Source organism: Octopus sinensis, linkage group LG14, assembly GCF_006345805.1.
Source record: "Octopus sinensis linkage group LG14, ASM634580v1, whole genome shotgun sequence".
NCBI lineage: Eukaryota > Metazoa > Mollusca > Cephalopoda > Octopoda > Octopodidae > Octopus > Octopus sinensis.
In genome coordinates, this window is record NC_043010.1 from 26,249,545 (window position 1) to 26,264,544 (window position 15,000).

The window sequence follows — 15,000 nt, forward strand, 5'->3', positions numbered from 1 at the left end:
TGTGTGTACGTGTATTCACATACAGTTTCAACACCGCCGATCCTGCCACCACCACCCCACCATCACTACAACAGGAACATATTCCAAAGTAAGGAATTCACAAAATACCGCTGGAGGTCGGCAGTTAGGCAAGGAATCCTCCTCTGTTGCCGTGTGATTACGTTGAGTGATTATACGGTCGACTACCGAGAAAGGGTTGCTGCTGGTGAAGGGGGTGAGTGACGTAAGGGCGGTGGTGGTGGTAGTCTGAGTACAGGTAGTTGTGACTGTAAGTGATGGTAGTGGCTTTGGTAGTAGTTGCGGTGGTAGCTGTGTAGTAGTAGTAGTTGTTCTTGTTGTTACTGTTGCAGTGGTCAAGATAGTAGCTTTGTGTTGATAGTTGCAGTGGTGGTGGTAGTAGTGGTGGTGTTGACTGCATAACAATTGTGTAGTGATCTTAGCGGTAGTTTTGTGCAAAAGTAGTTGGCAGTACTAGTTAGTGGTCGTATTTGACGATAGTAGTGGCACTGGTAGCAGTAGGGACGACTGCCTATGCAGCAGCAGCAGTAGTAGTAGTAGTAGTAATAGTGGTGGTGGTACTTCGCGGTGATAGTCATGCAGATGAAAGCGGGTTTTTTTTTCATAACCATGGCTCGCTGCCTGGTTGGCAACAGTATAGGCGTTGGTACCAGTGGTGACTGCATGACGCTTGTTGTAGTACTGGCTTTTAACAATGGTAAAGCTATGTTGTGGCGGCAATAGCTTGCAGCAATTATTCTATTATACTATAGCAGTGGTGGCAGTGGTGGTGATGGTGTGACAGCAATCTGTGGTGGTCGAGGTGCTGGTAGGTATGTTGTGGTTACTATAGTAGTTGTAGTGGCGGTTAGCATAGTAAATGCGATGGTTACAACATCAATGTAACCAGTCTCAGGCAACCTGGGAAGGTCATTGACACTGCACCCCACTTCTCACCAAACTAAAGAACACTGCAACGGTGGGTGGCGGCGGCGGTAGTGGTGGTGACGCTTGTAGTGGTGGTGGCGGTGGTGATGATACTAGTGTAAATTATGGGATGCTAGTAGTGGTGGTGGTGGTGGTGGTAGTGCTAATACCGGGGTATGGCGGTGAAGGTGTTGGCGGTCGTGCTAGTGTTAACTGTGATGATGGTGCTTGCAGTTCTTGAGCTAATGTTAGTATCAAACGCGACATGGTGGTAGTAGTAGTAGTAGTAATGGTAGTGGTGGTTACAGTTGCAGTGAAAGTGTTAACTGTGCGGTGGAGATGAAGACGTTCGTGCTGGGGATTCGCGGCGGTGCCGAGATGTGTTCGTTGTGGCGATGGTGATGGTGAATGTATTGGTAGTAGTTTTCCGTAGTGGGGTTGTTAGTGGCGCAGGTAGTAGTTTAGTGGTGTTGCTGCTGGTTGTGCTAGTGCTGACAGTTTAGTCGTTCAGCAGCAGTAGTGGTGGTGGTGGTGGTTGCGGAGGTAGTTGTGAAATGCAGATGCCAGTAGCAGCCGTCGTGATGCTGGCGGTATAATGTAGCTGCCACAACTTGAATGCAAGCAGCATTCGTCGAAATGCCATGTAAGTGTTTGTGTACATACACATACGTGGATACACATGTACTTGGGTACATGTGTATCCAGTTAGGTATGTGTGTGAGAGAGAGAGAGAGACGGTGTATCGCGTGTGTGCTTATTGTATGTTATGACTGCATGTTATGTACGTGGGTACGTGTATGTGTTTATGTATTAATGAATGAATGTACGTGTGAATGTGTGGGTGGATTAGCTATGCTCGTACATACATACAGAGGGGGGAGGAAGAGTCAGGAAGAGAGAAAAGAGAGAAAGAAAGAAAGGCAGGGAGAGGGGGGAAGAAAAAGAAAACAGACAAACTGACATAGAAAGGCACATAAGAGTCAATCGCATCTGCAAAGCTAAAATATAGTTTTGTTTATGAAGCTGCGGTTGAAATTAATGAAAGATCATGTTTTTAACGGTTTAAACCAGACGGCTTATAGTTACTCAGTGTGTGTGCGTGTGTGTGCGCGCGTGCGTGTGTGTGTGTGTGTGTGTGTGTGTGTGTGCGCGCGCGCGTACGTGCGTGTGTGTGTGTGTGTGTGTAGTAATTGGTTTTGATTATAATAATTTCTAAATCAAGCACATGACCAGAAATTGTATGACGAGGGAAACAGTCGAACGATGACTGGTGCCTATTGTGCCGACGTCAGTAAGGATACAAAGCATTGCTCCACGAACACATCCGATAAATAATAATAATAATTAGGATGGTTTCAAGTTTTGGCACAAAGCCAGCGATTCCGGAGGGGGTAAAGTCGATTACACCAACCCCAGTGCTCAACTGGTACTTATTTTATCGACCCCGAAAGGATGAAAGGCAAAGTCGGCCTCGGTGGAATTTGAACTCAGAACGTAAAAAGAGCCAACAGAAATGCAGAGGTCGTTAAGCATTTTGTCTGGAGCACTAACGATTCTGCCAGTTCCCCAATGGTGTTTTTTATTTGTCACAAGGGCATCAGATGAGGTGGGGAGGACATGACAAGGACAGTTTACGAGAGGATTATTTGGAAGATGCGGGGGGGAGGAATAGAGAAGGGGAAGTGACAGAAAGTGTAAATAGTATACAGTGTATGTGAACAAGTCTATGATGCAGTCCTCTTGATATAGAACTTCCAAATAGGGCCAATCGAGGAACCCTACAGATCCAGCCAGAATCATCCTAAGTGCCAAGGTCACAAACCCTCACCCAATAATATCAGTTTCTGGTTCAAGACTATTTTGAGGGGAGGAGGTGGGTTCGTCAATCCACCAATCTCAGTGTGCAACTGGTACTTTATTTTATCAACTCTGGAAGGATTGAAGACAAAGTTGACCTTGGTAGAAATTAAACCAGAACATAAAGAGATGGCCGAAATACTACAGAGCATTTTGTCCAATGTGCAAACAGTTCTGAAAGCTCATCATCTAAGTCAAATGGTAATGCTGTCTTTGTTCACCACAAGGGTTAACGGAAACTACAGCACTCCGTCGGTTACGACGACGAGGGTTCCAGTTGATCCAGTCAACAGAACAGCCTGCTCGTGAAATTAACTTGCAAGTGGCTGATCACTCCACAGACATGGGTACCCTTAACGAAGTTTTCGGGGAGATTCAGCGTCATACAGAATGTAACAAGGCTGGCCTCTTTTGAAATACAGGTACAACAGAAATAAGAAGAAAGAGTGAGAGAAAATTGTAGTGAAAGAGTACAGCAGGGTTCACCAACAACCACTGCCAGAACCTCGTGGAGTTATAAGTGTTTCCACTCAGTAAATACTCACAACGCCCAGTCTGGGAATCAAAACCTTGATCCTATGACCGCGAGTCCACTGAGCCATTGTGTCTCCATAGCAATGGAAAGATCGAGGAAGATACAGGGCAATACAGAGTAGGGTTACATGAAAACGTGTTGACAGGGAAAATAACAACAAAAAGACCCAAAGAAAAAAAAATTCTTTAAAAGGGAAGGGACCTCTGAGGGATACTTATTGAAACCCTACATGAATCACAGAGATTCTGACCTTTAAGGTAAGTAAGTGCCCTCTTCTGAACAAATGATAATAATCCTTTCTACTGTAGGCACAAGGTCTGAAATTTTGGGGCAGGGGCTAAGTCGATCACATCAACTCCATTACTTGACTGGTACTTAATTTATTGATCCCCAAAAGATGAAAGGTAAAATCGACCTTGGCAGAATTTGAACTCAGAACGTAAAGACAAGACGATGATAATAATAACAAAAATAATTCTTTCTAATTTTGGCACAAGGCCAGCAATTTTTCAGGGGAGGGGGCAAGTCAGTTGCACTGACCCCAGTAACATGATTGATATTTTATTTTATTGACCCCAAAAGGATGACAGGCAAAGTTGACCCCTGTTGAATTTGAACTCAGAACATAGAGACTGATGCAATACCACTAAGCATTTTTGCCTGACATGCTAATTATTCTGCCAGGTCACCGCATTATTATTATTATTATTATTATTATTATTATTATTATTAATAATAATAATAATAATAATAATAATAATAATAATAATAATAATAATAATAAAAATGCCCTGATGCAGTACCAGGCAGTGGCTCTCATGGCATCTGATCTTAACTGATTGGAAGTGTTATCATTGTTTTGTCTTGGTATAAAAGATGGGCTACAGCAAATATTCTGCTCAATACCACAGATTTGCTTGTCAAAGTTGACCATGTCCCTTAGTGGCTGACAATATGTGGATCTCTGATCACGAGCAGAAGTAGTGGGGGAGCATCATAGCCATATGTTGAGAGGGTTTCTTTGGGGTTTGAATAATTCACCTCTGGAAACATGGGTGTTTCGTTCAACATCCTTAAACAATCCTTAGAAAATTCTAACTGGGCCCCACCTGCAAAGTCATGCACCGTTTATCTTGATATGAGATCACCATGTCACATACATATGGTTGAGATGCATGTGCCTGGTGTACCCTTATCAGAAGGGTAGTCAAGATGGGTATACTGGGCTTCGTATATTTTACGCCAGTGTTACTTTGATGGCATGCACTGCTCTCTCACTCTATAATAATAATAATAATAATAATAATAATAATAATAATTATAATCCTTTCTGTTATAGGCACAAGGCCTCAAATTTGGGGGAAAGGGATAGTCAATTACATCAACCCCAATACTCAACTGGTACTCAGTTTATTGATCCTGAAAGGATGAAAGGTAAAGCCAACCGTATCGGAATTTGAATTCAGAACATACAGACAGACAAAATGGCACTAAACATTTTGCCTGGCATGCTAATGGTTCTGCCAGCTCACCGCCTTAGCAATAAAAGCAACAGCAACAACAATAATAATAATAATAATAATAATAATAATAGTTTCAAATTTTGCCACAAGAGCAGCCATTTTGGGGGGAGGGGAGTGTTGATTACATCAACCTCAGTGTTCCACTGGTACTTAATTTATCAACCCTGAAAGGATGAAAGGAAAAGTCAACCTCGAAGGAATTTGAACACAGAACAAGACAACTGGCGAAATACCACTAAGCATTTCATTCAGCGTGCTAATGATTCTGCCAGCTCACTGCCTTAATAATAATAATAATAATAATAATAATAATAATAATAATAATAATAATATAACGATTATAATAATCTTTTCTATAATTAAAAGATTATTATAAATTTTGGGGGAGGGGTCAATCAATTAGATCAACCCCAGTACGCAACTGATACTTAATTTATCGACCCCAAAAGGATGAAAGGCTAAGTCAATCTCGGTGAAATTTAAACTCAGAACGTAAAGACATGAAAAATATCGCTAAGCATTTCACCTGGCGTGCTAACAATTCTGCCAGCTCGCCTCCTTAACAATGATTATAGTAATAATAATGATACTTATAATTATGATTATAATAATACAATACCTGTATGTGGACATTGAATTTTCCAACTCGGGGAGCAGATATTTCGCGTTTCTGGAATAGATCAAAATAGAAACATTAGAAATACAAAAATATTGAAGAAACTGAAAAAGAGAATGATACAAGCTTCGTCAAACAATGAAACTGGTGTGTATGCATGTACATATGTACGCATATACATACATTTTTTATTATTTGTTATTCTTTTATTTGTTTTAGTCATTTGACCGCGGCCATGCTGGAGCACTGCCTTTAGTCAAGCAAATCAACCCCTGGACTTATTCTTTGTAAGCCTGGTTCTTATTCTATTGGTCTCTTTTGCCAAACCACTATATTACAGTGATGTAAACACACCCACATCAGTTGTCAAGCGGTGGTGGGGGACAAACACAGACACACAATCATATATACATATATATATATACGACAGGCTTCTTTCAGTTTCCATCTACCAAATCCACTCACAAGGCGTTGGTCAGCCCAAGGCTATAGTAGAGAACGCTTGCCCATGGGGCCACGCAGTGGGACTGAACCTGGAACCATGTGGTTGGTAAGCAAGCTACTTACCACACAGCCACTCCTGCGTCTTAAATATTAAGGCGTGAAGTTGAAGTCTGGTCATATCCGTGAAAGCTACAGCCTTGTGGACAGCTCATTAGATTCTATACATATATATCAGTTTAGTGTTAACTGTCATGGGAGAAAATAGTACTCAATACCATAAAAGAGATTAAGGATAATTTTATTTTGGTCCGGTCAGTCACTCTGAGTTTTACCTGTGGGTGCACAGGGTTTTCAGTCAAGTTGTGACTTGACTTGCCTGAAGAACATCAATGAATGTTGAAATCTCAAAGAGAATAAGAGCAGGATGGAAGGCATTTAACTCAATAAAGGATATATAATGTCATATAATGACATATACAATAATCCCTCGACTATCACAGGTGTTACGTTCCAAAACTCCCTGCAATAGGTGAAAATCCGCGAAGTAGAAACAGTACTGTACTGTATATTTTTTATTATTATTTTTATTATTTGTATATATTTATTTTATTATAAATGCAAAACAACACCACGGAGGAATCGACGTAAGCTTAAATAATAAACTGTGAGGGATTACTGTACATTTTTATAATACAGAGTCCAAGGGAAGTGTACTAGAGAGAAAGACTAGTCAACTAAGAGACAGACAGAGAGCTAAGGTGGAGAAGAGATGCTTATGAATAATGAGGAGTGGGTACAGAATTGCTAAGAGTACAATATGGGTGACAAGAGCAAAAGACATTGAGATTGCCTAAGGTGACTTGAGACCAGACATTTCTGAGGAGCAGAGGGCATTATAGTAGTAGCTGTAAAAAAAGTGAGAGGAGACACAGCATGACAGAGTGTCAGAGATATTTGTTTGTGAGTAACTTTGCGCCAGTCAGGTGAGTAGCAACAGCCTTTGTCTGAATGTTGTTGAAGAGTATAGCAGCACTATTCCAGACACATATGATGCAGTGCTCCCACTGTGAGTCTCTTCCGAGTTGTGTAAATGCTTAAGTAGTTGATGGAGGCACCAGTGTTTTCTGATGCTGAAGAGAATGACCAGTCTCCATGATACAGTCTTTATTAAGTTGGTTGATGAGCTTTCACTAGGAGGGAACTCAAGAAATAGTGAGGCCCAGCTGCTGTTATAAGTTTTCTGGTTACGTACTGTTCATAATTAAAAGGAGTGAGGTATGATGAGGTTTTCTTAATATGTGCAAGGATTTTTTTTTTCTGATGAAAGGGACAAAATTGATATTGCCTCATCAGAAGTTTTAGAGACCTCTGGAGTGAGTGCAGGTCAGGCATGAGGTGCCTACGTTCCATTCAAATGATGCTTGGGTGTAAGAGGTTAGGTAAGAATGAAGAGTGGACGTTGTTGGAGGTGACACTAAGTAGACTGATGATGTATAGAAAGAAGAGGGGTGGGAAGAAGCAGACATGAGCAGACTAGAGGTGATAGAACACATGTCAGAGAGCTCCATCTGTTGAGAAAAGTGCAATCTGATAGGAAGTCACTGATCCAAACAAATTGGAAGTTTCAACAGGAGATGCTAGGAAACTGGGTTTCCAATAGATTCGGCTTTTTGTGGTCATTTAGGATTGAAAGAGATTTAAAGCATTGGAGAAGGCTGTTGTTAATGGATGTCTCTATCATTTTGAAATGATGGTGTGAAAGGATGAGAAGCATCAAGGTCAGAGGGGTTGGTCTTCTTGTAAATGGGTCACACTACATTATGTTTCCAAAATTGGCATGTATCCCAAGGAAGTGGAAAGGTACTGAAGAATTTAGTGAGTACATTGTTTAGAATTTAATGAGCATTGTCTTAGGAAAATGGAACATTTGTGGAGGTCAATAGGTTTATTGGTTTACATCAACAGGGGGTATTTTTGGCATTTGGCATATATATATATATGGGAAAGAACTGGGTGGAATAAAAGGGGGTAGTTTTAAAAGAAGATTTATGTAAGTGTGTACCGTGAAGAGTTGGGAACATAGCAAGCAGCAAATGTGGAGGCTTTCTCTCTAAGAATGGTGATTTACAAAACCCAAATGTCTGAGAAGTAGAGAAGAAAAAGGAGGATTCTGCAAAATTGAGGAGAGCTCCTTTTGGCAATGAACCTCAGGCACCAGCAGCAGAGATGTGGGAGGGTTAAAGGGCAGTACCTTGTAGACATTGCAGTCTTTGGTAAGTGGCCTCCAGCAGTATGTGGATGTGTGGAGTGTTGTCATAACGAGGGAATGACCAGAGGACTTGACAGGTGTAAAAACAGTTATAAATCTGGTAGAGGTAGATCTTAGAGATGAGAAAGAGATCAAATTGGTATTTAGAGTGTTTGTTTGTTTGTTAAGGGTCGGGTGTGGGGGAGAACAAAGTTTGTTGGTGTATGTAGAATAGGAGACTGCAAAAGATTCAGTTTCTGCATTGGCACCATTGATAAACAATGAGTGTATAAACCAAGAAAAGTTGTATGCATGGAAGTCACTGAGGATGATGTTTTCAGAAGGGTGAAGTGAGAGAAATGGGGAGGGGGACTAAGGGAGAGTAAGAGGAAGAATTTGTTACAGGTATCTAAGAGAGGTGAGTGGAATTTTTGTATGTTAGACCAGTGGTTCCCAAACATCTTCAGGTTGCTGCCCCCTTTGTTCTAAGGTCACATTCCTAATGCCCCACCCCACCCCTACTCACCATCACAGACATAAACCATTTTCTGCAGCAAATTCAAAACAACAGTATTTCACAGATAAAATTTAACCAAATTAACCCATTTTTTTTTTTTTTTTTTTTACATCCACTGCCCCATTTTGGTCACTCCATTATCACCCCATTTTTCTTCAACGCACCCCCTCTGGATCTTTCCACCCCCCACCCCCCAGAAGGGGCTGGTACCACCCACTTTGAGAACTACTGTATTAGACAACAACTTTTGAAGGGAACTTTTGAGTAAAGACAACGGAAAGGCACTACAACAAGTTATGAGATTTGTGTCTTAGAAAATAGGATGTGTAGTTTTTATGTTGGTAAGAGGTGATTGAAGTCCTTGCAAGGTAGAGAAGAGGAGACGAAACAGCAGTGAGTTTAGCTTCGGATTTTGACATCAAGGGAAGTTTAGAGGACGTCAGTATGTGATGAGGTCACAGCAACACTGCCAGGAACCTGGTCTACACATACACACAAACACACACAAACACACACACACATATACTCACTCAGTTATTTATATCAGAAAACAAGTCTTTTTTTTAAACAAGTATAAATACAAAGTAATTAAACTGAAAGTGCATTTGCAGTCTTTAAGGAAATTTATATTAACTTAATTAGTTTGAAAATTCCATAATTTTTAAAAATAGAATGAGATGGAGAGATGCAGAGCTATCCACGACTGCCTCACCTATGCATACACACACACACACACACACACCACACACACACACACACACACACACACACGGGTTCTCCACTCAAGGCCCAATTTTGCACCCCTCTTTATGACAAGCAGGTTGACTGGCTTAAAGTTGAAACCAAAGTTATTCCTAACCCTAAAAACATTATATATCAAATATGGTGATGATATAGTATCAGATCAGATACAGAAGGACTGATAGGCTTAAAAGATGATCTCGAAAACAATTCCATCTTTAAATTTACAATCCAACTTATGGTTCTAATTATATATTTAAGCCATGACATCATGTTGCCATTCTCAGATATACATATAGAGACAATGTGATAAGAAGTCTGCTTCCCAACCACATGGTATTGGGTTCAATCCCACTGTATGTCACCTTGGGCAAGTGTCTTCTACAATAGCGCCAGGTCAACCAAAGCAAATCCAGGGTGCGATGGGTAAATTGTCACCAGTTTATATTTTTAATTTCATGCATGTGCATTGTTTGTTTTTGATTTTGTTGACTACACAGTATAGTTGGGTTAGTTGGGCACCATCCGTGAGAAAAACAGCACCATGACATAATTCACTCTGCCAGAAATTTGGAAACAACATGTACTGCTTGGTATTTGCGCCGGAAGCTTCATTAGGAATATTTCAGAGTGTTTAGGTGTCAGTCTGAGGACAGTGCAATCTGAGGACATGTACCGAGAGTGATAAAAATCAAACATCCAGTCAACATCATGATATTTGGAGTGATCGCAAGTGATGGTGACATTATGCTTCCATTTATCTTCCCACACGACCTCAGACTCGACACGGAGGCCTACATCAAGTGCTTGGAGGAGGTGGTGCTGCCCTGGATCAAGCGGTGGCTGCTGTAAGACCCTAAGACTCAGCACCATGCCACACAAGCAGGAGAACTCAGTCATGGCTGTCAGAAAATTTCTGTGACCACATCACCCCTAACATCTGGCCAACTAACTCCTATGGCTGCAACTCCCTTGATTATTGTTTGGGGTGCAGTTGAGCAAGAGACCAACAAAACTTTTTGTAACACCAAAGATAAACTAAAGGCAGGGATTATGGCAGTGTTCACAAACTGAAACAAAGAAACCGTCCAGAAGAGTTGCAAGAGATTCTAAAGTCGTCTGGAGGTTGTGGTTGAAGCCAAAGGCGATTTGATTGAATAAATTTACTCTTTAGTATCTCAAGATATTTTTATGTAATTTTGGTAAAAATGTCTGTTAAAATGAGATGGCAGTGTTATTTTAATTTTTGTGTAGTTTAAACAACAATTTATTTACCACACCCTCTGTGTGTGTGTGTGGATAGAGAGAGAGAGAGAGAGAGAGAGAGAGAGAGAGAGACAGACAGACAGACAGACAGACAGACATTTTGTACAATTTATTCACCGTACTCTGTATATGGTGGACAGAAACTGAAACAAGCTCATCAAGTCTGTGTGTGTGTGTATAACTGTCTTGTAATGATATTGCGTGATAGTTGTAAAGAAATGACTCCCAACATGCAAACAGTGTCCTTTATTTCCAGTCTTCTGTGAAAACATGTCTATGGGGAAATATTACCTTGTTTAGAAACACGAGGGCTGACAGCATGAAGGGCATCTGGATATAGAAAACCTGCCTCAACAAAATTCAGTCCAACCCATGCAAGCATGGAAAAGAGGACAAGAACTGTAAAACATACAGGTGGTTAGTTATCTCTATAGTTATAATAATGTCCCCTCTAATCAAAATCCCTTCTTAAACAAACTTTTAACTTCTTGTCGACAAAAGAATTTTTCAACATGGGAATCCTAATGAGTGAAACAAGCATTGGTCAATAACTGCTATGTGAAGACATTCTGAAAACGTTTGTAGACCATTCTACAGAACAATACAAGAATTGATACATCTGCTTGCAATGTCTAAATGAAATTTGTCAAAGCAGATTTTCTTAAAGCTGGATGCCCTTCCTGTCACTAACCCTTACCTGTTTCTAAGCAAAGTAATATTTCTCTATGACCAGACATGTTTGCACAGGCATGTTTGAAAACGAACAACACTGCTTGTACAACAGTGTCAATCATTTACAACTGTTTCACATTGTCGAGACTAGAAGAGACACAAACACACATACTTCAGTTTGTATCTATCATACCCACTCACAAGTTTCTGGTCAGCCTGGTGGCTATGGTAAAAGACTCTTATCCAAGTTGTCACACAGCAGGACTGAACCTGAAACCTTGTGGTTCGGAAGCAAACTGTTATACCACATAGCCACGCCTGTACTTCCAGTAAAAATACACAAATTTCAAGGATGTAGCATACTGCAAGAGCCAAATTTACTTTAGTCACAGAATGAGTGAATGTTTCAATAAAAAAAATTATAATAGCTGAATTAAAATTAAAAAGAAAACCACTTTTTTTTTTTATCAAAATGGAACCACAAAACTTGCAAACAGGATATACTTTGGATGACAGCATCATCAACATCATCACCACCCTCATCATCCCCATCATCAACATTACCACCACCATTGTCATCATCACACCACCACATCACCAGCATCATCAACAACAACGATACCACCACCACCACACAAACAGAAAGACACGCATGCACACACACACACACACACACACACACACACATACATACATATATATATATTATATACATACAATGGGCTTCTTTCAGTTTCTGTCTACCAAATCCACTCACAAAGCTTTGGTCAACACATATAAATTTAAATATAAATACACATACAAGCTCTGATCCAAAAGTATCAGAACTGGTGTGATGGTAACAGAACTAAAGAACACAGAGTAAAGCCATTTAATACAGATGAACCTTCAACTCTGTGACGCATGCACACACTAAGTGACAATGTTGCCCACTCACTTCTGTTTGTTCATAGCAGTGCCTGGAAGTGAAGTGTGTAGAATGGGTTTCAAAAAGAGGAATGGGTTTCAGCAGCAGCACAGGATCTCTTTGATTGCATGGAGGAACACAAAAGACTTTTTGAGAATGGTCAGAACAGGTGATGAATTGTGCGTCTGTGGCTACGACCTCAAAGCCAAAATCAAATCCCAATTGAAAGAAACAAGATTTGAAGATGGCAAGGAAATCCAAGAGAATGCAACGAGGCAACAGCTTGCTATCCCAAAAATGGAGTTCAAGGAATGCTTCCATCAATGGAAATGACACTGGATAAAGTGTGCGGCATCAGAATGGGACTACTTCAAAGGAGATTAACCCTTTCATTCAACTAGTGTTACGAATATAAATTGTGACCAAGGTTTAGTGGAAGATTTTAATTCAAAACCGATAGAAACAAGACATTTGTATTCAGAGCCAGAAGCCGGTTTCAGCCGGGTTTGTAACAAAAGGGTTAAATGCCGAATTCATATATGTTGTAGTTTTCTTTTTATGGCTCCATTCCCGATATTTTTTGATCGCACCTCGTATAAATATTAATATGCCACTAAAACATGAACTATTTGTGAAATTAATGTTTTTCTACTTCAATTCTAAATATGTTGCTCTTAAAGATAGTGTGAACTGATTAAGTATATGCATGCAAGTCAAACCTACTTGGATTTACTGCTATGTAATTATGTGTTGCAATTTAATGGCCTGTTATTAATTGGGCTTTTAATTACAGTGGATTTATTCTTTGATGTTTAAACATCAATTTTCTATGTGTATAGATGTTGCTATAGATATGAGAATGTTTTGTAGGGATAGACACCTTAGCTTGTCAGTCACTCTTAACGTAGTGATCAAAGATAATTTAATGAAGTCAAGAAGATAACCCACAAGAGAGCAGACCTGCAAGTTCCCAATTTAAATATGAAATTTGTAAATCTCTAACACACACACACACCACACACACACACAAACACATAAACAAACATACACACACATACACACACCAGTTTCTGGCTCGTATGTATCGTGTTTCTTCCTTGTCTTTCCTATCACTACTATAATGGCCTCTGCTTGTCAGAATTGGCTCTTGGCTCCACACTAAACACAACACTCACTCCTTTCTCCTCAAAACGTCAGTTCCATGGAAATCTCCTCCCCAATGTTTCCTCTAAACAGGTTTCTTTCTTTTTTTTTTTTGGCTGTTGGTGTCCACAGAAATTTGAGCACACATTTTCTCTTCCTTAGCAAAGCAGGTCCACATCTATGCAAGCATCCATCACTTCAATGTGGTCTCCTGACATGTGACCTTTCATGGATGACAACTCAAGTTTTTAAAAGTGTAATGTAACCAGAGAATGAGCAAATGTCATTATCTCTGGGTGCCCTTCCTCACTCTAACCACTATGTGTGCCGGATGCTTTTAACGTACCACTGGCAAGAGCACTACAATGTGGCAGAGGAAGGAGTGCTTTTTACATGGCACCAGCAGAGTGGCCTTAACACTTCAGCTGTGGGGGAGGAAACTTCTTGAGTACAGAAAAGCGCCAGGTATATTGGTCTCTTGCTATCTCATCTGAAAAGGTTCAGCATTCTGAGGTCATCTTTCAGTACTTCATTCCATGTCACCACATACCGACAGAACTGTTTATATAATAGTTCCAGGAATGCATCTAATATGTAAATTGTTATGTCCAATAACTTCACACTGCTCTACACAGTGGTTATATAAGCAATGTGTTCGGAGAAAGGAACGGGTTACCTAAGCGCTGATTACCCACTTTTGTCTCTAATCTCATTACTTGTTTACATCTGATGTCTCAATACGAAATGTTGTACCAAGAATCAATGCTGGCTTTAATTTCTATAGAATATCTGTAGAAACAACCTTAAAATACAAAAACTCACACACACACACATATATGGTGGGGAAGCACAACTTTTGAAAATTGGGCCTCACCAAGGCAATGACTAGTGACCAAGACCTTTAGAGATATGTTGTGCTTGAGAAGACCCAACAAGCAAAGTGAGACCATAACCCATGGCCTATGCCAGTGGTGTTTAACCAGCCCACTTATGAGTATCCTTCATTCATTAGACAATAAACTTAGCTTGCGAAGAACTGTTGAGGCAAGTGACATTAAAATCAAAATTGCTGATGTTCCTGACGACAGTACCGCCTGATTGGTACTCATGCCAGTGGAACATAAAAAGCACATCCAAGCGTGATCATTGCAGGGCCGCTGACCGGCTCCCATGCCGGTAGCACATAAAATGTACCATTCAAGCATGATCATTGCCAGCATCACCTTACTGGCACATGAAAAGCAACATTTGAGTGTGGTCGTTGCCAGTGCCACCGAACTGAGTCCCATGCAGATAGCATGTAAAAATCACCTTTTGAGCATGGTCATTGCTAGAACAGCCTGACTGGCCCTCATGCCGGTGGCATGTAAAAGCACCCACTAGACTCTTGGAGTGGTTGGCATTAGGAAGGGCATCTAGCTGTAGAAACTTTGCCAGATCAGATTGGAGCCTGGTGCAGCCAGTCCTCATTCAAATGATCCAACCAATGCCAGCATGGAAAACAAACGTTAAACGATGACGATGATTATGATGATGATATATATACACACACAAACACACATATTTATAACAAACTCTGCTACAAACAACATGGACTAAAAACTCCT

The 15,000-nt window shown here is 40.5% G+C and overlaps 1 protein-coding gene across 1 annotated transcript in view; it reads right to left on the reverse strand.

The window, feature by feature from the left end:
* The window catches only part of LOC115219289 (uncharacterized protein ZK1073.1), a 146,561-nt gene that overhangs the window by 64,054 nt on the left and 67,507 nt on the right, over positions 1-15,000 (reverse strand). Inside the window, exon 2 of the mRNA XM_029789451.2 lies at positions 5,459-5,509. Coding sequence (XP_029645311.1) covers positions 5,459-5,509 — 51 coding nt within the window. The remainder of the gene's footprint in view (positions 1-5,458; positions 5,510-15,000) is intronic.